The sequence below is a fragment of the Salmo salar genome, chromosome ssa26 (genome assembly GCF_905237065.1).
Source record: "Salmo salar chromosome ssa26, Ssal_v3.1, whole genome shotgun sequence".
NCBI lineage: Eukaryota > Metazoa > Chordata > Actinopteri > Salmoniformes > Salmonidae > Salmo > Salmo salar.
In genome coordinates, this window is record NC_059467.1 from 24,124,632 (window position 1) to 24,151,451 (window position 26,820).

Genomic DNA, 26,820 nt, shown 5'->3' on the forward strand with positions numbered 1-26,820 from the left:
TTTCCCTTTTTTTGGTTTTGTGCACCTGTGTTTAGTTTGGGTAATTAGCAGGGCTATTTCATTTAGCTGGTCCGCTTCCGTGTTGTGCGGGATTATTTCGTTACTGACGGCTCATGTTCGTGTCGGCGCTGTTTTACGCCGTGTGTGTTTTCTCCCCTGTGTTTGGGTATATTTGTTTTGTGTGTGAGTGTACATTAAATACGCCACTACCCTGTGCTCGCTGCTTCCTGTGCCTCAGTCCTTCACCACGACTACCAAGCCATTACACTGCTCTACTGAAGGACCTTGCAGATAATTGTATGTGTGGGGTACAGAGATGAGATAGTCATTCAAAAATCCCGCACAAAAACCAACCTAGAACAGCAAGACTAAATAACCCACTAATGAACTCAACTCAAAACAGGTGTAACACAAGACAGACAAAACCAAACGAAAAGGGTGGCAGCTAGTAGGCCGGCGACGACGACCGCCGAGCGCCGCCCGAACAGGGAGAGGAGCCACCTTCGGTAGACGTCGTGACATGCAACTTATGTGACTTGTTAAGCACATTTTACTCCTTAACTTATTTAGGCTTGCCATAACAAAGGGGTTGAATACGTATGGATTCAAGACATTACAGCTTTTCATTTTTAATTAATTTGTAAAAATAAAAAAAGCTAATTCTGCTTTGACATTATGGGGTATTGTGTGAAGGCCAGTGACACAAAATCTCAATTTAATCAATTTTAAATTCAGGCTGTAACACAACGAAATTTGGAAAAAGTCAAATGGTGTAAATACTTTCTGAAGGTGCTTGGTGCCGGTGCAGCGATGGTGGGATAAACATGAGAGGCGGGCATATGGTGTCATACCAACAGGCTTTTATCCATGCCCACACCCATCTCCCTCTGCTGCTCTGGGCTTTATATGTCGGTCTCTGGAACATTTTCTACATTCTGTTAGCCAATCACTGTCCACCATCTGTCTCTTCCCTTCACTTCTGATATAGCGGTAGGAGTTGCATTTTGGCAGGCTCGGTTGAGCAGAATTCTGAGGGACTCAACAAATATGGACAGACACACATAGGCCCAAACATACACAAGAAAACACACAAACACATCACACCATGATGCATGATAGGGTTGGGCAATGTCAATCTTTGTCCTATCATGATTAAGTACCATTAAAACAATTTGATATACGTTAATGACCCCTGTTGGCCAAATTAAATTACATTTTGGAGAAAAAAAAACATTTAATAAAAAAGACAGCTAAAAAGGGCCGCAACCTCAAGCTCGCATGCTATGGGAGTGACAAGAGGAATCCTGACAAAATATATTTTGGAGCCGAAACTTTTTTAGTAGCTTAATCCTGTTGGAGCTGTGGCACGGAAAAAAATTGTGTCTGTGTGTGCCGACGCGCAAGACAACCTCATGTAGCGTGATGGGTTATAAATCATTTAGGGCCTGACTGCAGAGCACGCAACTTCTGTCCCCAAAACTGGATGGATGTTATTTAATGATTCACATTTTTGCCTAATCTTCCACTCTAGGCCTAGGCTTCTATGCATTGTAGGTAGCTTCTACACATTGCTAAAAATAGGCTATGGAAATAAGCCTAAACTACAAATTGTTTAGTTCATAAGCTTTGCTCAGCTGTAAGTTTTATGTTGATTATTTACTCAATTTCACTTCTTGTTGCCTGTAATATTTGACATTCCAAATAAAGCTGTGATAGATAATTGAATATAGACTGACTTCACTGTAGCCTTCCCTGTAGCTCAGTTGGTAGAGCATGGTGTTTGCAACACCAGGGTTGTGGGTTCGATTCCCACGGGGGGCCAGCACAGATAAAAAATGTATGAAATGTATGAAATTGTATGAAATGTATGCATTCACTACTGTAAGTCGCTCTGGATAAGAGCGTCTGCTAAATGACGTAAATGTAATGTAAATGTTCACAATTGTTTACATTGAAAAGTTGCAACTTTCGGACATTACACACTTTATTAGAATATCCTATTTGGGATATTAGCTTCATAACTTTATCTTGTCTTAATGCTTTTAATGGGCTCATTTAATTTGTAGAATGTGGCTTTTGGCCGTTTGGTTCACAACTGCAAGGAGGAGGGATGCATGCACCATTTCACAATAGACGGTGGAACACGGCAAGAGAAAGCCAGCATGCATAGAAGTCATATTCATATCAAATGGAGAGAACATGGGGCTTTTAAAATAATTACACAAAGGAGTTTTCACTATAAAAAATGTAATAGGCTTTGGCTATATAGCCCCAGATCATCCAATATTGAGAGAGAGAGAAAAAAATATATATATATTCTGACTGGTGAAAATCTTAGCTCTGTCTACATTGTTCTCTTGCATTCTGTAAATTGTTCATAACATATTTATTGAAATAGATTATGCAGGTTATAGCAAAGGAATAGGCCACTTAGCATGGTCCTGCTATGGGCTGCCTGGCCAGCTCTTTACTGCGTGGTGCCAGTCAAGTAGAAATAGGCTAAACATGTCACGTCCTGACCAGTAAAGGGGGTTATTTGTTATTGTAGTTTGGTCAGGGCGTGGCAGGGGGTGTTTGTTTTATGTGTTTCGGGATTTTTGGTTTATGTTCTATGTTAGTATATTTCTATGTTTGTTCTAGTGTGTCTATTTCTATGTTTAAGTTTCTTGGGTTGACCTTCAATTGGAGGCAGCTGTTCCTCGTTGCCTCTAATTGAAGGCCCTATTTAGTAGGGGTGTTTTTCCATGGGTTTTGTGGGTAGTTGTCTCCGTGTATTGTCAGTGAACCTTACAGGACTGTTTTTCGTTGTTTGTTTAGTATAAGTGTTTTTGTTTTCTTCAATAAAAGAAGATGAGCATACATATACCCGCTGCATTTTGGTCCACTCACTATGACGATTATGACAAAACATCATCTGTCACATCACGATGTCTTCAACATTGACAATGGCTGTCAATCATGTTCGATATCTGATACTATCGTAATATCGCCCAACCCTAATGAATGATGCACAAAGCATTGACACACAAACACATTCACAGACATAAACATAAGGACACAAGTTTGATTTGATTTGACAAGGTACGCAGAAAGCATGGGCACACAACCACATACACACATATTTAATAAGGTATTAACAGTACTGATTAATGATAATACAGGATCATTTTCCCCCTCGGTACTGCAGATCTAACCCTCACTGAAATCATTGCAATGTTTTGGATTAATTCAAATTTTAATTAGCATGAGCTCTGTCTGTGGTACACCCTCTCTCATCTCACACACTAGCAAAAGAACTCACACATTCCCACTAAACTCCCAGCGCCTGACAGAAAAGATAATCTAAAACAGTCGGCCCACACACACATACTCACTGCATTTGGTTCACACTGATGTGTTTGAAACAGAGCGATGGGATACAGCTGTGACCTTTAGCGCTTGGCCAGCCTTCCCATCAGTACCTACTAGTCTTGGATTTCAGTGGGCATCTTTTGGGCACTGGTGTTATCAATGCCACCTTCTGCCAAGATGTATGAGATTCCGGAATAATCCAGGTTTTATCCTGGGAACATTGCTGCTCCTGATGCGGACCCTTCAGGCTGGCCAAACGGACCTCCAGAGTCAGCACTCCAGACCATTCTGACTACTGCTCAGAGCTCCAAATAATCACTCACTAATGGCCTTTCTATCTGTAAAATCCTCTAAAAGTAGGCCTATGTACTTTAGCTTTGTGGTAATGCCTAGAGACTTATTGAATTAGTGCTTCATACAGTATTACATTTCACTGGCTACAGTATGAGGAAAACACTTTATGTACAATCTCCTTCTAGTACTTGAGATGTTTTCTGGTGTCTGTGTACTGAGAAGGATTTGGATTTCAGATTCGCGCACGCACACACACACACACAATGCAATAAATATATTGGCTAGCTCTCTACCCCAATACATCTCAGAATGTGCTTGCCTCTGGCTGTACTGTCCCTCTTTGACAATCATAATAACAGTGTTGCTGGCCAAGGCAGGCAGGCATTAGGCTTTCTGAGCTCTTCGTTCTCACAAACAGGAATATCTCTGCCCGACTCACAAAGCCAACTTGACAGGCCACCAGAAAACTGCCAGTTGGTTAAAATAAAACAATTGTGCCCGCTAAAACACTGGTGCCCGCTTTGCAAACAGAACGTGGGCTAGGCAGATATCAGGCAAACAAAAGGCTCAGCGGGCAGAAGAGTGGAATTGCGAGGGGGTGGAGGAGGGATGGGGGGTGGATTTAGTGGGATTGGGATGGGCAAGGTGGATGTGGTGGCAGCCACCCACCCTTCAGACCTGCCTGTCTGTAGACAGGAGTTAGGGGAATGTGTTCTCTGTCAGCTCGTTGTTCTCAGCCCGCTTGTCTCAGGGTTTGGCACGGCTCAGTGAGGTTCAGCAAGGGTTTGGCACAGGGCTAGGGGGTCAGGCGCTCACTTCCTGGGGAGGCCGTTTACAGTTAATTGCTCCCCCTCTGGCCAAGCTGACCGAGCTCGGCCCTCCTGGAGAGAGACAACCTCTGACAGGGAGAATTAGACACAGGGCCAGAGAGAGAGAGAGAGGGGGAGAGAGAAATAAATAAAAAGATAGAACCATGGTCTGCAGCCAGGTGACTTAATGCTTCCCGGGTCACACTCTGCTCTGTATCTGTCCAGTAACATATCTAACAGAGACATGACCTATGAGAGCCTCTCTAGACAGGCTACGGCGGACATCAATCATAGAATACAGGTCCACTAATCATTATGTCAACACATTGACAAAATAACAACAGTCCCCATTGGCAGCATATGCCAGTGACTGATGGGATGCCAGCTATTCATCAAGATGGAATTATACCAGTTTCTTCATGGGTTTAGGTTTGTGTAGTAAAACGTGGTCTACATTTGAATAAATCATCTCAGTTTTTTGTCAGAGCACGATTCCTTTCAAGAGCCAGTATTCATACTGATTAAGGAAATATTTCTGGCTCATATTGGTGGCATGCAAGGCACACATGTTTCAAACTAGTGTCCTAATTTCTGTCCAAATTCCAATAAACCAAAAAGTTTATTTCTGTCATGCCAATAAACCAAAACCTTTTGAAAACAATATTGTCACCCATCTGGAATTTCGATGGGGAAAGGATTGACCAATATTGAGCAACTTTCTCAAATCCACTTCCTCTGTAAGTGTGTAAGGGAGTGATTTTGTTCATTAATCAACATTGAAACATTCCATTTTGAGAGGAGGAATCATAGAGTTGACCCTGACACACAAGGAAGCAATGCTCAAGAGAAAACAAATAGTCATCAAATACAGATGAGACAAGCAATCAGTTGTTATATTTGCTTACCTGGCTACATAGAGGTTGAATTAAGTACATTTATCACAGACCTTGACATATTCTATCACACCTGCTACTTGCAATATCTACATTACATTTCCCATCCATGGGCAGTTGTGCTGGAGGCACAGACACTACAATATCTACCTGGCCTCTTTTGTGAGAGTGTTGGTAGTGAGCAGAGTTTACCCTCTTGGTGCTTTATTATACTGAGAGAGAGAAGAGAGAGAGGGGGGGGAATGTAGCTATCAGGCACTTATTAGAGGAACTACAAACCGCTGAGCATCCTGATCCCATTTAAACTACTAAACCCATCACAACCTGAACCCATTTAGCGACCCACTTGTCATCCTGCCTCAATAAAGGCATTTACTTTAATAATACAGAATGCCTGCCTGTTCAGTTTGTGCTCAAAAATAAACCCTGGCAGTTTGTAAATACCGGGTTTCAATTTGTTCACTCAATAAATGAGCAATCAAAATGGTTTAACTGGCTTATAACTGCATGGTGAAGGTTTTTTAATGAGCAATCACCATTGCTATAGAATTTTGAGAGTTATCATTATTGCTTGACACGTTTTCACTCTGAAGGAACATGCTACCTAGAGAAACATACGCCTGGAGGACAGGAGGACTGAAGGCAGACACAGTACATATTTTAACTCCACATGGGGCAGCAGGTATCATCTGGCCGATTCAAGCTCATGCTGACTGGTTGGCGATGTTATTAATCAACAGAGACAGTACAGAAAACTATCGCGATAGTTCAAAACTCACACTGTAACTGAAGTGAAGGTGCAGCCCGGTTTGAACTGTACACATTACTCTGCTCTATGAGCCCAGATCAGATTGAGACTTTATAAAAACCTAATGATGCAAGAAAGGAGCTGAGCCTCTCCAAAATAAGGAGCTGAGCCTCTCCAATTCATTAAGCCCTCCCAGATGTATCAGCTTGAAACAGGGGACATAGGAAGGGGAGAGAGATAAGGGAGGGAGTCTGGTCAATTTACAAATGTCAACCATTAATAGAAGGAGCTGAGGAGGGACCCTTATTGCTGTCGAGTGTGTGTGTGTGTGTGTGTGTGTGTGTGTGTGTGTGTGTGTGTGTGTGTGTGTGTGTGTGTGTGTGTGTGTGTGTGTGTGTGTGTGTGTGTGTGTGTGTGTGTGTGTGTGTGAGTCTGGCCACTGCTTCTGATCTAAACATATTAAGGCTAAATATATGGAAGCTTTAAGAGAAGGAAGAGAATGTTTCGAAGGATGCACGGCTCTCAACCTTCGCCTCTCCCGAGTCCGTACGGGAGTTGCAGCGATGAGACAAGACTGTAACTACCAATTGGATACCACGAAACTGGGGAGAAAAAGGGGTACAAATTTTTATAAAAAATCCTAAATATATTTTAGATTTTAGATTCTTCAAAGTAGGCACCTTTTGCCTTGATGACAGATTTGAACACTCTTGGCATTCTCTCAACCAGCTTCCCGAGGTAGTCACCCGGAATGCATTTCAATTAACAGGTGTGCCTTGTTAAAAGTTAATTTGTGGAATGTCTTTCCTTCTAGCTAGCTAGCTAACTTCACACACTGTTTAGCTACGTTAATTAAATGTCATCAGCTAGCTAACTTCCTATTAGCTAGCTATCATGATGTAATCATTGTAAATGCATTTGTAGATACCAGTCATGGAAGAGGGTGAAATTGCATCTCCAGCTGTCAGTAAAAAGTGTAGGCTACTGGATAGGGCAGGTCATTTTGTGGCAGGACATTATGAAAAGATTCTCCTATTCCAGTACCTAGAGGGTTAAACTTTGAAGACAGAGAGATAATAGCAACATACGCTGTCTAATTTGAGTATAATGAAGCCTGTTTCTTCGTGATGTTTTCTGTCCTCAGATATGGAAAGCTGTTTGCAGATGAAGAGAGAGGTCCCAATTATGTCCCAAGAGACTAAGGGTATATCTTATATGCCCTGGGTTATATGTGTAGGTCTACCTATGTCAGTAAATGTTGTATACAAAAATACAGTTAAACATCACCCACAGTGGGGCACAGCAGTCTAAGGCACTGCATTGCTGTGCTAGAGGTGTCACTACAGACACGGGTTCGATCCCGGGCTCTATCACAACCGGTCGTGATCGAGAGTCCCATAGGGCGGCGCACATTTGGCCCAGCATCGTCCGGGTTAGGGGAAGGTTTTGCTCTAGCGACTCCTTGTGGTGGGCAGGGTGCCTGCAGGCTGACCTCGGTCGTCAGGTGAACGATGTTTCCTCCTACACAATGGTGCTGGTGGCTTCCGGGTTAAGCAGGTGGGTGTTAAGAAGCGTGGTTTGGCGGGTCATGTATCGGAGGACGCATGACTCGACCATCGCCTCCCGAGCCCGTTGGGGAGTTGAGACAAGATCGAAATTGGGGAGAAAAAGGGGGTAAAATACAAAAAATACAAATCAAAAATCACTCACAGTGTTTAACCTATTACAATTGGAGCAGGCCAACCCTGCTGGAGGTCTGCTGGGTGTGCAGGGTTCTGTTTCAACTCAGCAATAACACACCTGATTCAACTTATCACATTCTAATGAGTTGATAATCAAATGTGTGATTGCTGGGCTGGAATAGAAGTCTGCTCACCCATTAGATCAGGGATCAGTGGAGCAAGGTTGGCCACCACTGGTATGGAGGGTTTATTTTTTTAACTGGAAATTATGCTTTAGTGATAATGGCTTACTTGTTACTACTCAATTATCTATTGTTGTTTAGACTAAGATGTCTAATCTTTACATACAAGTTATCTTATTTGTACATTTTGAAGTGATGAAGTCTTGATTCTTGGAAGTGAAGTGTTTACACTTGTTTTAATTGCTAAACTATTATTAAAAATGATCTAGTGTCAATGTTGATTGATCACATATTACAATCTTGCAATAAAGAGGGGAAGGTGTTATGTCTGTAATGTGTCTGTGTTTCTGTGTTGTATTATCAAATATATATATTTTTGTCTAGTTGTAAGATCTCCAATCAGTTTTATTTGATTGTTACTCTCTCTCAGTATATCAGTTTTTGTGAATACATTTTCGCCAAAGTAGTCATAGGCCTATAATATGATGGCATTAGTGGCCTTATGAGCATCTGTCATCTAAAGCAGAGAATAGCTAAACTCACACATTATTTACATGTTGAGCTATATGTTCTCAATTTAAAATGATACCAGTAGTGTACAGTTTATGAGGCAAACCTCTATGTATCACTGGCCCTGGATAAGCTAGTGACTGGGCTAACACAGCTAACCTTTTAGGTCAATAAATCAAATGTTATTGGTCACATACACATATTTAGCAGATGTTATTGCGGGTGTAGTGAAATGCTTGTGTTCCTAGCTCCAACAGTGCAGTAATATCTAACAATTCACAACAATACAGAGAAATCTAAAAGTTAATTCATCGAATTAAGAAATATATAAATATTAGGACGAGCAATGTCAGAGTGGCATTGACTAAAATACAGTAGAATAGAATACAGTACATACATATGAGATGAATAAGCAGTATGTAAAACTTATTAAAGTGACTAGTGTTCCATTACTAAAGTGACCAGTGATTCCATGTCTATGTATACAGGGCAGCAGCCTCTAAGGTGCAGGTTGAGTAACCCGGTGGTAGCCGGCAAGTGATGGCTATTTAACAGTCTGATGGCCTTTAGAAAGAAGCTGTTTTTCAGTCTCTCGGTCCCAGCTTTGATGCACCTGTACTGACCTCGCCTTCTGGATGATAGCGGGGTGAACAGGCTGTGGCTCGGGTGGTTGATGTCCTTGATTATCTTTTTGGCATTCCTGTGACATTGGGTGCTGTAGGTGTCCTGGAGGGCAGTCAATGTGCCCCCGGTGATGCGTTGGGCAGACCACACCACCCTCTGGAGAGCATTTTTTCTATTTTAAAATCTTATATGATTATTTTATATATTTTACATGTGATTAGGCCACAGAGAGGGCCAGAGATAATTCAGTTTGGCCCTGTCAAATGCATATCTTGCAGTAAAACTGTAAACATAAAATCATGAAGTGACTCTGAAGAGAAGACAAGTTTAATGTTATAAAAGGTTATCTTGCGTAGAAAATAGTTCTGATCATATGGGCGTAGACAATATCCAAAACAACTAGCAACTGAATTCATCCATTTTCAGTAACTTTAATTGCAAAGTCATGTAATTGCAATACCACAACTCATTTTACGAATCTGGGAGGTAAAGCCGTTAAAGTATTCAATAATTTAGCAGTATATTTTGGATGGAATTAAAGCATCAGAATGTACCAGTGGACACCAAAACAGAGCTCATTCTGCACGCCGGAACTCCCTGACTGGCAAATGTTTCTGTTTGGCTGGCTACTCCATGTACTTGAAAAACTCTGCGTACACGCGCACACACACATAAACACAAACAGACACACACACACGCACAAAAACAGACACACACACACGCACAAAAACAGTCACACACACACACACACACACACACACACACACACACACACACACACACACACACACACACACACACACACACACACACACACACACACACACACACACACACACACACACACCTAATATATTTCATGGCAGGGATAGTAAAAGCTTGTGAGTATAATCCCTTAATAAAGATAATACTTTAAAAAATAAACTTACTCTCCCACTCATATGTTCTCTCAAGCTGACCTGCTGTCTCAAACTGACCTGCTTTCTCCCACTCGCATACTCGCACCTGTATGTCTTCCGTTTCAAATATCCTGATCCTCTCCCACACACAGGTGGTAGCTAGTCTCTTTAATTGAGACTACAATTTATTTAGTCTCGCAGTTATAATTAAGCAGGCTAATTGATGTACACACTCCCTGTACTTTTGCTTCACAGAGATTAAAGCTTTCAGAGTCTATTATGACATTAAAACCCCCTAGAGTCGATTGACACCTTCCACATCTGAGCTGGAAAGTGGCAGAGCTACAGCACTGTTAGTCAGATGAAGAGACATCCCAAAAATTGGTCTTCTCGCAAAAACGTCTGTAGTGTCGAAACTGTCTGGGCTACAAACTAATATGACCCCACTATGATGTTCTCCGTTTTGTTCTATGACCCCCACAAGTATCACGGGGCTCATCTGAAGGTAACCTGGTACCGGTTAAAAAAAATATTGGAAGTATGGAAGTAGTTTTGTGCCCATCAAAAAAGAGAGTTAGGACATTCACTTCAAAACATTATTCCTTATGATATATTTTGTAACTGTCTTTTTTGCCATTTATGAATGTGTTATTCAATGTGTTTTAATGGGCTATTATAGTAAAGGCCAAATTCATGTTTTAATATACATAAAGGGGTCCTAAAATTCAAAATCCAATTGCTAAATGATCCATGGTATGACCATATTAAAACAATTCCATATGTCAGCTTAGTAGAATCGTATCGGTGAGAGCAGTTCATTTGGCTCCCTAATTTGCATACTGGTAGACTACTTCTGCAAATAAATTATGAAAATATTCAATGAAGATGTTGAATCCTCACTGCAGGAACAATAGGTAGTGGAGAGAAATCCTCATTCTGGTCCAAAATATGATAAAATAAAACTAATTGAAGGTTATAAAAGCTAATGTCATGATACTTAGGCTATATGGTATTATTAAGGATATCGATATAGAACCACTGATTTGATTAGTGTCGACTGCTGCTTTCTGTGTAGCAAAGCCTATGTTTAACACCTGCTTCATTCTTCAGTCATATCTGTAGGTCTATTCATGGTCGCCTGACTTTGTATAAAAGTGGGGGTGCACAATCTGGCCGGGGTCTGGGGTTCTCCCCCTGAAAGCTGTTGCATTTTTAAAACCATTTTCCTGCAATTCTATATTGCTCCTCAACAGGGAATTCATGTTTACTTGACAGAAAACAACCTTTTTTTTAAGGTTTTTGCCACAATAAACTAAATTGAAATAGTAGATTTAGTTTTTGCTACAATAAATTCAATTGAAAAGGTAGACTAGACTTGTTTTTATGACTAGATTACTAATCTACCGCCTTCCATCAAAGTCCCACACACATTGATTGACAGGTCTGAAACCCTACCAACTCTGTGACACAAAAATGCTGCCCTCTTCCCTGACTATCCCACCCACAGTGATTGATGCATCGGTTTATTATCTATGCATAGTCACTTTACCTTTACCTACATGTACAAATTATCTCGACTAACGTGTACCCCCGCACATTGACTCTGTACCGGTACCCCCTGTATATAACCTCTTCATTGTATTGTGTTACTTTTTATAAAATTACACATTGGTTTCCTTTTCCCTAAGTTTCCACAGCAACAGAGAGAATAAAATACATAATTTGAAGAACAAACATCATTGTGGCAATGCATATCTTGCAGTAAAACTGTAAACATAAAATCATGAAGTGACTCTGAAGAGAAGACAAGTTTAATGTTATAAAAGTTTATCTTGCGTAGAAAATAGTTCTGATCATATGGGCCTAGACAATATCCAAAACAACTAGCAACTGAATTCATCCATTTTCAGTAACTTTAATTGCAAAGTCATGTAATTGCAATACCACAACTCATTTTACGAATCTGGGAGGTAAAGTCGTTAAAGTATTCAATAATTTAGCAGTATATTTTGGATGGAATTAAAGCATCAGAATGTACCAGTGGACACCAAAACAGAGCTCATTCTGCACGCCGGAACTCCCTGACTGGCAAATGTTTCTGTTTGGCTGGCTACTCCATGTACTTGAAAAACTCTGCGTACACGCGCACACACACACACACACACACACACACACACACACACACACACACACACACACACACACACACACACACACACACACACACACACACACACACACACACACACACACACACACACACACACACACACCTAATATATTTCATGGCAGGGATAGTAAAAGCTTGTGAGTATAATCCCTGTATGTCTGAGTATAATCCCTGTATGTCATCCAGCTCAAATATCCTGATCCAGTCCGAAACACAGGTGGTAGCTAGTCTCTTTAATTGAGGCTCCAATTCAGTTATAATTATGCAGGCTGATTGATACTCTAGCATGATGAACAGCTGGAGAGAATTGTGCCACATTAGTAGGATCTGTGACTTACTAATTTGCCCAGGCCAATCATACTCCTAGAAAACTTCTGAGTACCAAAACATCTCCTCTATCTCCTCCAAGTCAGGTTGTGCCATCCCTCATTGGTCTAGCCTGTGGCATCTGTAGCTGTCTGCTCTGTGGTTTCACATAGTTCTGCATTCTGTGGGCATCTGTAAGCTACAGTGCAGTAACAAAACACACCCATACTGTTAGAGGAAATGGCAGATTTCACAATGCGTTCGAGAGAAATCATAGTCCCTTCGCCACGTTTCCACCACTCACCTGTGGAGGGAGAGTATTTTTATCAGACTGTCATTAGTGCCTTTGTAATAGCTGACCGCATACACAAATCACCTCAGTGTATGTGTGTGTGGAGGGGGGAGAGGGCAGCAATGCCTTCAGTTACACTACATAATACCAAGTTTCCTTTAAATCAGATTTGCATTTGGCTAATGAAACCTAAAGACACATATGGCGTGGGGACTAAAGAGGAAGGAAATGCTCTCATTCGGTACATTAAGAACACAAGCAGGAACAGATCATGTGGACAGACGCACACAGGCAAGCACGCACACACACCCCATTACAGATGTATTCTGGTTCTATGGTCTGTCAAGACATCTATTCAACAAACCTCCTCACACATTACCCTTTCCCACCTTCATCCGTCCACTAAAATACAATAATTGTTATTAAAGCAACAATGATGACCCTTGGAATTGTTCTAACAGATCATTTAAATGTGATTAAGTGGCCCTGTGTCATGTCTGACTCAAAGCAGAGCAGGACTACTGAGAGAATGTGGGTGAGGGCTCTGTTTGAGGAGGCTCTTACATGCAATCATATTTTCATTACCAGCGAGTCACATGGGAGAGATTGTAACGAGTGCGCCAGGCAGAAGCGTACGGCTGGCTCGCTGTGAAAACATGCAGGCTGTGTGAGATGGACAAACTGAATCCATCATGCATGTATCTTCACCCCTCTTTTCAACACAGACGCTGTAATGAAGTGAAAACACAAAGAACATTCTGTGCATGTAATGCACGATGTATGACTGATACGAGTTTCCTATTGGTTCATACAGAGAGATGGCCAATCGATACGTGGTTCACTTTTGTATGAAGACTGGAAAGTTGTTGTTCAGTGCCCAGGAGAGAGGCATCGTGGGTAAAGAACAAACGCCGTATATCAAAAGGAACCCGACAGGGAGACACAGCTAGGCAGATGGCACAGTACATCTTGGTCCCGGCAGTAAAAGGAAGACAAACTCGGATAAAAAAATAAAGCCATCACGCACCGCATTGTGCTGATGTGAGGGGATCTGGGTTGCGTGTGTGCATGCGTGCGTCCATGTGCGTATGTGTTTGTGAATGGGTTTTGTGTGTGTACAGTATGTGAGCGTGCATACTCAACGCCTGCTTGGCTCGGCAAATGAAACTTTGTATGAACATTGAGATCAGTGCACCCCTTGGCTCGCATCGAGCCTGCCTATGAATATCAATTTTTGCTTTCTATGAATATCAATTTATAACTGCCTTCATTGCTACGTTGCTAGCCCCGACACCCCACCTGACACAAAGCAAAGCGCCTTTTTGTTGTGCCAGCATTTATACTAAAGAGTGCTTTCTTGCTCCGCTGCTCAAAAACAGAGCGGCTCCTTCACCCCAGAGGCTAACTTTCCCTCAAGGACAAGGAGAGACTGTGTGTGTTCTCTGAGAAATATTAAAAGGGTGAACACAGTGAATGCAGGCGACAGCAAAGCAGCCCAGGGCAATGGAGCCGTCAACTCCTACTTAACACAGCATATACTGTATGGAGCGCATCAGCTAGTGCCCTGTATGCCCTCTGAGATAACGAGAGGTTGTGTGTGACTACAGGCTCATCACCTCCATTGCACACACACACACTCTTTAAGCCATGTACATATTACCTCAACTAACCAGTGCCCCCGCACATTGACTCTGTAACAGTACCCCTGTATATAGATTCGCTACTGTTATTTTAGTGTTGCTCTTTAATTATTTGTTATTTTTTCTATTTTTTATTTGTAATTTATTTATTTTTTAATTGAGTTTATTAAATACTAAAACTGAATTGTTGGTTAAGAGCTTGTCAGTAAGCATTTCACTGTAAGGTTCAGTGCATTTGACAAATAACATTTGATACAGCATTTTTGATTTGATACAGCATGTTCTTCCAACCTGTTTTACAAGACAGTTGGTAATCAGCTGGTAATCACCATGCTGATACATTTTGAAACCGGCCAATCTGACTCTTCATTTATCCACTAGTGCAGTAGTGTTGGTCCTGTGTTTCATGAGTTGAAATAAAAGATCCCAGAAATGTTCCATAGTCACAAAAAGCTTATTTCTCTCATATGTTGCACCCAAATGTGTTACCATCCATGTTAGTAGGCATTTCTTCTTTGTCAAGATAATCCATATCAAGAAGCTGATCAAACAGCATGATCATTACACAGGTGCACCTTGTGCTGGGGACAATAAAAGGCCACTTTAAAATGTGCAGTTTTGTCACATAACACAATGCCACAGATGTCTACATTTTTTAGGGAGAGTACAATTGGCATGCTGACTGCAGGAATGTCCACCAGAGCTGTTGCCAGGGCCTTTTATGTTAATTTCTATACCATAAGCCAACGTCGCTTTAGAGAATTGAACAGTACGTCCAACCGGCCTCAAAACCGCAGACGTGTAACCAAGCCAGCCCAGGACCTCAACATCCGGCTTCTTCACCTGCTTGATCATTTGAGACCAGCCACCCAGACAGTTGATGAAACTGATGTGTATTTCTGTCTGTAATAAAGCCAAATTATGATTGGCTGGATCTGGCTCCCCAGTGAGTGGGCCTTGCTCCCAAGTGGGTGGGCCTTGCTCCCAAGTGGGTGGGCCTATGGCTGCACCCCTGCCAAGTCATGTGAAATCCATAGATTAGGGACTAATGCATTTATTTAAATTGACTGATTTACTTATATGAACTATAAATCAGTAAAATAATTGATATTGTTGCATGTTTTCATTTTCTTCAGTGTAGTAAGACAATAAAATAACCATAATGAGGCTATATACAAGGAGTACCAGTACTGAGTCTATGTGCAGGAGTATGGGTTAGTTGAGGTAATTGAGGTAATATGTACAGTACATGTATGCACGCAGGGGTAAAAGTGACTAGGCAATCAGGATAGATATTAAACAGTAGCAGCAGCGTACAGTATGTGAAGAGTGTGAAAGAATGTAGACGTTTGTCTATCTGTGTGTGTGTGTGTGTGTGTGTGTGTGTGTGTGTGTGTGTGTGTGTGTGTGTGTGTGTGTGTGTGTGTGTGTGTGTGTGTGTGTGTGTGTGTGTGTGTGTGTGCGAAAGTAGTGAGTGTGTGTGGTGTCAATATGCATGTGAGTGTGTGAGCGTACACTACCGTTCAAAAGTTTGGGGTCACTTAGAAATGTCCTTGTTTTTGAAAGAAAACCAAATTTTCTGTCCAATAAAATAACTTCAAATTGATCAGAAATACAGTGTAGACATTGTTATTGTTGTAAATGACTAATGTAGCTGGAAACTGCAGATTTTTTTATGGAATATATACATAGGCGTACAGAGGCCCATTATCAGCAACCATCACTCCTGTGTTCCAATGGCACGTTGTGTTAGCTAATCCAAGTTTATAATTTTAAAAGGCTAATTGATCATTAGAAAACCCTTTTGCAATTATGTTAGCACAGCTGAAAACTGTTGTGCTAATTAAAGAAGCAATAAAACTGGCCTTCTTCAAACTAGTTGAATATCTGGAGCATCAGCATTTGTGGGTTCAATTACAGGCTCAAGATGGCCAGAAACCAAGACCTTTCTTCTGAAACTCATCAGTCTATTCTTGTTCTGAGAAATGAAGGCTATTCCATGTGAGAAATTGCCAAGAAACTGAAGATCTTGTACAACGCTGTGTACTACAACCTTCACAGAACAGCGCACACTGTCTCTAACCAGAATAGAAAGAGGAGTGGGAGGCCCCGGTGCACAACTGAGCAAGAGAACAAGTACATTAGAGTGTCTATTTTGAGAAAAGACGCCTCACAAGTCCTCAAACAGTAGCTTCATTAAATAGTACCCACAAAACACCAGTCTCAACGTCAACAGTGAAGAGGCGACTCCGGGATGCTGAGCTGTAGTCAATGAACAGCATTCTCACGTAGCTGTTGTCCAAGTGGTAAAGGGCAGTGTGGAGTGCAATAGAGACTGCGCCATCTGTGGATCTGTTGGGGCAGTATGCTAATTATAGTGGGTCCAGGATGTCTGGGATGATTTGTGTTGATGTGAGCCATGACCAGCCTTTCAAAGCACTTCATGGCTACAGATGTGAATGCTACGGGGCGATAGTCATTTAGACAAGTTACCTTGGCATTCTTGGGCACATGGACTATGGTGGTCTGCTTTAAACATAGATATTACAGACTGAGTCAGGGAGAGGTTGAAAATGTCAGTGAAGACACTTGCCAGCTGGTCAGCGCATGTATTAAAGCACTGCATTAAGGCCTGCAGTGTGAACAAGGCTTAAGTGGCAGCCATTATCACCATGGGATCTGCTGACAGCCAATCATGTTTACTTTCCCCAGCAATCTCCACTGAAAACCACAGGCTACAGAAATTGTCTCTCTCTCTCTCTCCTCTGGCATGTAGAGTACTGTGCAATATTCCATATGTAAGATTTTCACATCTCCCCCAGGAGAAGGTAATGGTTTGATCCTGTTGCTTTCTACCTGGTTTAAATTTAGGTCTGTTCAGTGGGTGGGGGGGATTGAATCGTTTACTATCCCCCACTGGGAGAATATGCTACGGAGAGCTACCTAGAATATCAATGTAAGCTTACTGTAATAGCTGACACAAGTAGGTGAAAAGAACTATCAACCATTTGTATGTCATCCATTCTCTTGTCACGCAACAGTACTGTAACTACTCTGCACTGTAGGGTTAAAACTGACGCCAACCTTGCTTTGTGTCCGTCTCTCCATAAATCCTGTATTAGCTCTAATCGTTTGGAGAAGGTCCAGGAGGACTAATACAGATACTATAGCAGACAGTATTGTGGATAATACAGCCTTGTGGATAGGTGGCGGTGATGACGCACAGAGCCCAGCTCTCACAGTGTGCTCTCATTATGTGCCGTGACTCCAGGTCTTCAATATTACACTACAATAATACACTCTATGGGCCCATCTGCTACACACTAGCACAGGCTATTTAAAGAATGAGAGAGAATGAGAGAGAGAGAGAGAATGAGAGAGAGAGAGAGAGAGAGAGAGATGGAAAAAGGACAAGTAACAGGGTGAGTGGCAGAGAGTGTGAAAGACATGCAGACATTGAAATATGGTGAGAAACTGAAACAGAGGAAGATTTTTACTTGAGGTAAAACTGCTAAACAATATTTTCATATTTAATATTTATTGAACAAGAGAGGTGCTCTCGTACCTACCAACATGAATGTATCTATTAACCTTGCATGAATGTGAACTTCATAGGATTTGAGGTCATCACCAGTTGCAAGGGACACAGGCCATTAAGCAGACCATTAACCAACATTTGCATTGATACTTATAGTACAGATGTTTGTCTCTCATTTAGGTCATCACTTGTGGAAATCATTATGCAAAAAGTATTGAATGCTTCAACACACTTTGGGAAACACTTCATGTTCCAATTCCATGGCTTTATACTGTATATACCAAGTAGACACTATCTACTTTGAATATCCAAAGGACGTAGAAAACGCAACAGTGTCCACCATGCATTTCCCAGCTGTGAAGTATAAAACCACATATAGGGGCAGGTTGAGAGACTTACTGTATGTAATTAATTAAAGTACTCTGTAGCTCACGGATCGATCAGAACGCCCACTGAGATATGTAAACTCCATTACTTACTGTACTGATACCACAGCCACCTGGATTATCCAGAGAGTAGAGCCATTGGCTGGTCCATATAGATATAATTACTAGATTGGGAAAAGCCCCTCAAACCATGGCAAGTTGAACAATGACTTGAATGGGGATGGTGGTTTAAATGATTTCTATGGGCTTGCCATCCTTGACATACATAAAAGACTCATAGATCCTCCACTGCAGTAGCAATAGCACTACCAACATGTTTATAATGGATTCTCAAGCTTTCAACCACATTTGAACAACATTGCATCCCCACTCAGAATACAATGCTAGTCTGGATTCCATGTGAGGACGCAGTGAAGCATAATCGGAGAGTGATCCGATCATCTTGGTCAGATAAAAAGTGACATATTGTAGCGACCTTAACCCAACACCCAGAACATCAGTAAGGGATGCAGAGCTCTTGGCGTAATGGATAAGGTGTTGGCTTGTCAATCGCTGGACCCTCAAATCTGCTGCAATATCAATAGCAGGTGTACGTACATACGGCCATGCCAAGTCTTACCTTCTGCCTGATCTCTTCCTCCATGGAGACAGGTGATCCCAGCTCAGCCACCTTCTTGATGCCCTCGCTGGCGTAGCCACCATACTCCCACAGCACGTAGTTCTTAGAGTGGGACGCTCCGATGATGGCCGACCAGTGGTTAGCACGCCCTGGTGAGGTTAAGAAAAACAAAACAACACCAGAATTATCATAATCTCATACTATCCAGGAGGCAGGCTGGCTAAACATTTGTGCCAGTGAAAGGTTTGCACCTATTCCCATTCTGCAAGGCATAATATATATTGGTAATAGGTAATGATATGTGTATAAAAAGTAAACAACTGTAATTAAGATAAGATTAATGTAAGGTTACAGAATGTTCTGTTTCTTATTCACTTTGAAATGACAGATAATTATTCATATAGAAGTAATGTACGTATCAGATCGTGACACAGTAATTATAGTACTATATTACAGAGGCTCAGTACCTTACTCTCAGTAAATCTCTGTAGACATTTACGCTCGATTGCAATGAACAAGTAGAACTTAACATGCTCCTGCAGGTTACCACTGGAATTTTTTAAACACTACTAACGAAAGGGAGATTACATGCACCTGCAGGTTAAACTAAGCTTGATTGCAATGAAAAACCCACAAGGATAAACCATCAGATCAGTTGATCTCTCGTTACCGTGTCAAGGGATTATGATACCAGACAGCTGGTCTAGATTCTCTACTCCTGCCCCCAATGAAATATTGATCAGTAGCATCGGAAAACCGTAAGGCAGATGAATGTAAAAAAATACTTATTTGAGTACAAGAATTTTAGGCTAGACCATCAATATTAGTTTTCATTCATACAACATGTCGGTAAACAGTAGATTTGCAGTGGTAAACGACAAAATATTTTATTTCAGTTGTACAGAATTATTGTCAAATAGATAAATCGCCCTTAGTCTCCTCATAAAGATTAGGACTAAATTGTTCTGATGATAATACCAACCAGAGGGTGAAATAGTCTGATAACCTTGACATCTACGTTAGGGAGTGGTAAATCGCTGGCCAATGTGGGTTGCAATTGAGATCAGTTGTGCGGGTGACTTTAGTGTGTATTGATGGTTTAACGAGAGATCAGCTGGCAATAATCTGGCGGCTTTCGATGGTTGCAATTGGCCCATACAGTCTATTGCAATGTTCAGGGAGACACAATAACAAGCTGTTCAAGTCTATAAATAAGTAGGAAAACATATATCTGGAGGCTGCTTTAATGGTTAACGGTGGTTTTAATTCCGTGTCATTAAGACGAGTTTCCTTCGCCACTAGAGGCGATAAAGTCCTAGACCACTGTTATTCTACCCACAAGCAAGCATATAAGGCACTGTCTCATCTGCCATTCGGCAAATCAGATCATGACTACGTACACCTGCTTCCTGTTTACAAGCAGAAGCTCAAACACGAAGTACCCGTTGAGAAATGGTAACCAGAATCAGATACTATGCTACAGGACTGCTTTGCTAGCGCTGATTGGAATATGTTTCGAGACTCCGCCGATAAAATCAACGAGCTAACCACCTACATCACCAGCTTCATTAGGAAGTGCATTTGCAAATTTGTCCCCACACTGAAGGTTCACTGCTTACCCAATCAAAAGCCCTGGATTAACACTGAGGTTGGTGCTAAACTAGAGGTCAGGGCTACTGCACACAGGGCTATCGCTCCCGAGTGGCACAGCGTTCTAAGGCACTGCATCTCAGTGCTAGAGGCATCACTACTGACCCTGGTTCGATTCCAGGCTGTATCACAACCAGCCATGATTGGGAGTCCCATAGGGCGGTGCACAATTGGCCCAGCGGTTAGGGTTTGGCTGGGGTAGGCCTTCATTGTAAATAAGAATTTGTTCTTAACTGACTTAACTAGTTAAATAAAGGTTAAATAAATATAAATACATATCGCAGACAACCCTGAGGCTACAGCTGAGGACCGGAACAAATGTGAGAAATCCCGCTATGATCTCCACAGAGTAATCAAACGAGCAAAAGGACAATATAGGAATATGGTGGAATCATATTCCACAGGCTCCGACGCCCGCCGCATGTGGCAGGGGCTACAGTCAATTACGGATTACAAAGGAAGACCCAATCGTGATCTGCCAAACAATGCCTCTCTACCAGACAAACTCCAAGTTTGAGAGCTTCAAGTTCCTTGGTGTCCAAATCACTAAGAACTTAAAATGGTCCACACACAACTCAGGAGGTTGAAAATGTTTGGCCTGTGCCCTCAAATCCGCCAAAACTTATACAGCTGTACCAGTGAGAGCATCTTGACTGACTGCTTCACTGCTTGGTATGGCAATAGCACCACCCTCGAGCGCATGGTGCTACAGAGGGTGGTGCGGACAAGCGGTGCCGGTGCATCAAGTCTGACACCAACAGGTTCCTGAACAGCATCTATCCCCAAGCCTGCTAAATAGCTAACTAAATAGCTAACTAAATGGCTACACGGACTCTCTGAGTTGACCATTATTTATATGTCTCTATGCACCTTCACAGCACCCTCCCTACACACTCACACACACTGACACTCCAACACACAGACAAACGCTCACTTTATCATTTGCTCACACACACATAATATGCACATACATTTATACTGACTCTACACACACGCACGTACACCCACTCACATACAATCACCATATACACTGCTACTACACTGCTGCTACTCTGTTTATCATATATCCTGATATCCCGTCACCTTACCCCTATACATATCTACCTAAATCGATCCAATTTGTAAATATGGTACTGGAACTGACTGACCCTGTATATAGTATGCTTACTTACTTTCTTGTGTCCTTCTTATTTCTTATTTTTATTTCTTATGTGTTTTTGTTCTAACTTATGTTATTTTTAGTATTACATTGTTATTGATTACTACATTGTTGAGTTTAGAGCTTGCAAGAAAGGCCTTTCACTGTACTTGTTCATGTGATATTAAAAACTTGAAATAGCATACTGAGTTTCCAACTATGAAGTCAAACTTCGGCCTGCTGATGCAATCTATTGTCCTCTCTTCACTTCCCAAGGTCAAAGACCTCCGAGTGGATAATTATCTTCTTTATTGCAACAAAATAAACTCATATCCCACTTCCTCTCCTCCTCATCCCTCTCTCCTCTCTTCATCAGAGCAACTCACACATATTATCTGAAAGTCTTTGTTCAGCAAAGACTTTCTATCTGACCACTCAAATCCTCCTTTCTCATTTCCTTTTGCAATTTATAACACTCCTCTGGCGTGATGGGGTGTACACACACACACACACACACACACACACACACACACACACATACACACACACACACACAAATAGGGGAAGCGGTCACCACAAACTCAGTAAGGTTAATCCCTCTATATCCGTCAGAACTGTATCCAATCTCAGTCATATACTCTGATGTTCCACAGCCTATTTTCATACTCTCTGCAAAACTCCTTCCATCTCTTTCTATTTCTCTCAGTCTAATAGTCTTGCTGAATTGAGCAACGTGATTGCTCATATTGCTCATATTTCAGCTTTGTGTGAGTCTGGTAGAAATACTATTGAGAACCCATATCCACAGAAGACATGAAATGACACTTGATCTGTGAATCCCTGGATGTAACATCAGATCCATCCAAACCACAGGGCAATTCTCTGGTACACTTAGCCACCTGAGTACCAGTCATGGTTATCTTGGCTGGGCTCTCTCTACCTGTGTCTCTCCTGAGTCTTTCTGAATGGGTTCAGGTAACCAGGAAACCTGCTGGCTATCTCCACTCTCCAAAGATAATGGTTGAATAGCTTCTCAGCGGTGTATTACTTACTATAAACTGGGTGGTTCGAGCCCTGAATGCTGATTGGCTGACATCCATGCTATATCAGACAGCAATAATGCACCTCAGGGGTTTGTGATTTATGGGTCAATATACCACGGCTAAGGGCTGTGTCCAGGCACTCCACGTTGTGTTGTGCATATTAGCCATATACCACTCCTCCTCGGACCTTATTGTTTAACTATAGTCACACAGAGAGGGAAATAAAGCAGTGCATGTGACGATGGCGGGAGCGAGGAGAATAAAAAACCTGTTAGCCTGTTTTAGAGTAACCTTCAACATCAGAATGTATGTCATCGGCCCTTCACGTGTGCCTCCCTTCAGCTTGAAGGACGAATGGACGCCTTGTAAAAATAGCAGCCTGACTTGACATTGTGCTGTATCTTCTTCTCTCTCTCCCTCTCTCTTTTTTCGCTCTCATACTCCTGCTGCTAGCAATGAAGAAGCAGACACTCACAGACCATCGTGACTGTGGATAGCGTGTGAAAACTGTTGCTACAACCTCTTTTAGCAATGGTGATCTGCTGTATGTATGACAACCAGAGATGGTTACCTTGGCTATGACTTTGTGTTGGTGAGGAGAACTCAATTATAAAAACCACAAAACCAATAATGGGTTTCCTAAGACACAGAGTGGAAACGCACGCATGAACACACACACACACACACACACACACACACACACACACACACACACACACACACACACACACACACACACACACACACACACACACACACACACACACACACACACAATGTAACAGAAACAGACATGCACAAAAACAGAAAGACACACACACACACACACACATACACTCCTGTCTCTCCTAAGCCAATAAATTAGGGTGTGGCTCGATCTGCAGGTTTATCTTACTGTGGGACTCCATGCTAGTCATTAGATTGATCTGGGCTGTGTGAGAGAGAGAGGAGTGTCTTAGAAGGAGGGGAGAGACCAGTAATCCCCATCTCAATTCACACCCTGCCTGCCTGCTGGGGAGTCAGGCTCAAGGTTATACAGTGCAGCACCACAGACCGAGGCCCAGGGCCAAGCTGGGGGAGGAACGAGACAGGGGCACACCAACCTGGGGAGAGGGTATCCTGGGGTGGCCTTGGAGGTTGTAGTATCCTTGGAAGAATGTGATGCTGGGTACTTGAACAGTAGGGCAATTTTATTAGTAAAGGGGTGTTTTTGACGCAATGGAGGCACCAACTAGGGTAGCCCTGGGGTGAAATGGGGGTGAAGTTGTCTTTCAGGGATTAAATGGGGTATGTAACTGGGTAATTTGGAAGTTGTTATGGGGTACTTACGAGGGTAGTCTTTGGGGTGGACCTTCTCTGACCAGTTGCCGTAGAAGGTGACTCTGTACTTGGCTGTTCCACAGGCACAGCAATCCAGCAAAGGCTTCTCTGTGGTCTCCCCATACAATGACTCTGAGAAGAGCGAGAGAGTGAGAGAGTGAAAGAGAGAGGGGGGGTTAATGGAGGAGAGAGAGTTTGACAGCAGAGAGAGGTATAGGGTTGTTATAGGTAGGGGACAGAGGAGGGGAGAGGAGAGGAGATGGGCTTATTTACTGGGGTTTGAAGCAAAAGAATAAGGGTAAATTAGATATATTAGGCTTTCATATTGAGTTGTCTTTTGAAAATAAATACATGCTACAGAGTTGCTATGATAAGGTCACTGAGTTGAGAAATATGAGAAGTGCAGTTGTCTTAAATGTCCAATTCCTTCCACAACTGTGTGGTTAGCTCAGATGGAGAGGAGAGGATGAATATAGGCTCCTGATTTTGCCTGGTTATGTACATGATGATGTGGTGAAGAGATGGAGGGAGGGAGGGAGGGAGAGAGAAGGGAGGGTGAGGGAGAGAGGGAGGGAGGGTGGGAGAGAGAAGGGAGGGTGAGGGAGGGAGGGAGGGAGAGAGAGAGAAGGGAGGGAGGGAGGAGGGAGGGAGGGAGGGAGGGAGGGAGGGAGGGAGGGAGGGAGGGAGGGAGGGAGGGAGGGAGGGAGGGAGGGAGGGAGGGAGGGGAGGGAGGGAGGTGTAAAGCTATTCTTTTGATTAGTCTCTGTAAATTCTATATCCAATGTCATGCACAGCTTGGGAGATACAGCACAAGTGTAAGGATCCTGACCCAGTAAGGGAAGAGAGAGTAAGACAGGAGATATTGAGATATAGTAAGGGAGAGAGAGGAGGAGTGGAAGATATGTAGCGCCCTTTACTACGTCTCAGTAATGGAGGACATACCTTTCTCACACATCCTCTTGGTGAGAGAGCCTTCATCCTGGAAGTAGATGATCCTCTTCTGGACAATGCTGGCCCTGCAGAGAAAGAAGGAGGAGGGGAGGAGGGTGGGAGGAGAAGAGGAAGTTTCAGGTTAAGAGAAAGGAGATGAAAGGTTGGAAAGAGAAAGCAGATGAAAAGTGAAAAGATGAGGGTAAAGTGGAGATGAGGGTTGAAAGAGAGAGGGAATGAATAGAGGAGAAAAGACAAGAAAGGACGAGAGGATGACAAGGCAGGAGATCAGGTGAAATAAGGGGGGAAATAAGCAGCAGATGAGGGAGAAGGGAGAGAAAGAAGAGAACAGAGTTAAATACTAATTTTAGCACAGGGAGTAACCGGGGGACATTTGGAGTAATGTTGAACTCAGGATGAGTGTTGAGTGTCTGAATGAATAAAACCTGGGGAGGAAGTGTTCTTGTGCATCCAGACAGGTCTCCCAACAGTTCTGAGATCAGCTACTAGAGCAGGTTCTGTGTTATTCATAAACATTTTAATGTGATTCCAGACAGGTCTGAGATCAGCTACTAGAGCAGGTCCTGTGTTAATCAGCAACATGTTCTTGTGCTTCCAGACAGGTCTGAGATCAGCTACTAGAGCGCACAGGGGAGCTGAATCACAGGGACTCTCAGACCGGAGGGATTTGCTAGCTCTTACAGAAAGTGTTTATTAACATACAGATGTGTATTTAGCAGGAGAGAGATGAGGTTGGAAATGAGATTGAAAACCTACAGAGAAAGAGGAAAAGGAGAGAAAAAAGTCTGAACGTAAGCTTCCCTTTTGAGAAACGATCAAGAGTGAGCAAGCACACACACACACACACACACACACACACACACACACACACACACACACACACACACACACACACACACACACACACACACACACACACACACACACACACACACACACACACTCAGGCAAGAGGAACTACAGCGTGTCAGAGATAAGACTGAGTGACAGGCCAAAAGTTACGTTTCCCAGAGCTAAAGTCCTGCTCCTGGTCCTGGCAGAGAGACTGTTCTGATAGAGCTGTCTGGGGGCAGAGCCACAGTGTGCTGGGTGGACACAGGTCTTAGTGGGGCCTTGACATGCAAATCAGACACAAACAAACCCCTTCAAGGGCCAGAAGGGGGCCCCGCGTGCGGGCCAGAAACGATCGCAAACAAAATACTTTCAGGGCCCAAAAGCTGTCACAAACAAACTCCATTCAGGTGCCGTACATTACATCAGACTTGGCTACCCACAACAGGCTGCAGGTTTCCATGGTGATAGTGGGCAGAGGGTAGCAGAAGGGTGTAGGTTCTAGGCTCTGGACTGTCTGGGTTCTGGGTCTAGTCCAGGTGGATCATGTCCAGCTGGACTGTTTATGGAGCAGGACTCCAAGCTGGGCCGAGCCCACTGCTGTCACTGTCCTCTCCCACAGTCACAAAAATAAAGAGAGAGAGAGAGAGAGAGAGAGAGAGAGAGAGAGAGAGAGAGAGAGAGAGAGGGAGAAGAGCGAGAGGAGACGTAGATGTAAAAGAGGAAAGGTATAAAGACAGAGAGAGAGAGAGAGAGAGAGAGAGAGAGGGGGAGAAGAGCGAGAGGAGACGTAGATGTAAAAGAGGAAAGGTATAAAGACAGAGAGAGAGAGAGAGACAGAGAGAGAGAGAGAGAGAGAGAAGAGCGAGAGGAGACGTAGATGTAAAAGAGGAAAGGTATAAAGACAGAGAGAGAGAGAGAGAGAGAGAGAGAGAGAGAGAGAG

At 42.7% G+C, this 26,820-nt stretch overlaps 1 protein-coding gene across 4 annotated transcripts in view; it reads right to left on the minus strand.

The window, feature by feature from the left end:
* LOC106587461 (spondin-1) overlaps positions 1-26,820 on the minus strand; it is a 145,520-nt gene that overhangs the window by 95,884 nt on the left and 22,816 nt on the right. For all 4 annotated transcript variants that reach the window (XM_014175871.2, XM_014175869.2, XM_014175873.2 and 1 more), the window contains exons 4-6: positions 25,037-25,110; positions 24,104-24,226; positions 18,944-19,092 (exon numbers count right to left, since the gene is read on the minus strand). In XM_014175871.2, coding sequence (XP_014031346.1) covers positions 18,944-19,092; positions 24,104-24,226; positions 25,037-25,110 — 346 coding nt within the window. The remainder of the gene's footprint in view (positions 1-18,943; positions 19,093-24,103; positions 24,227-25,036; positions 25,111-26,820) is intronic.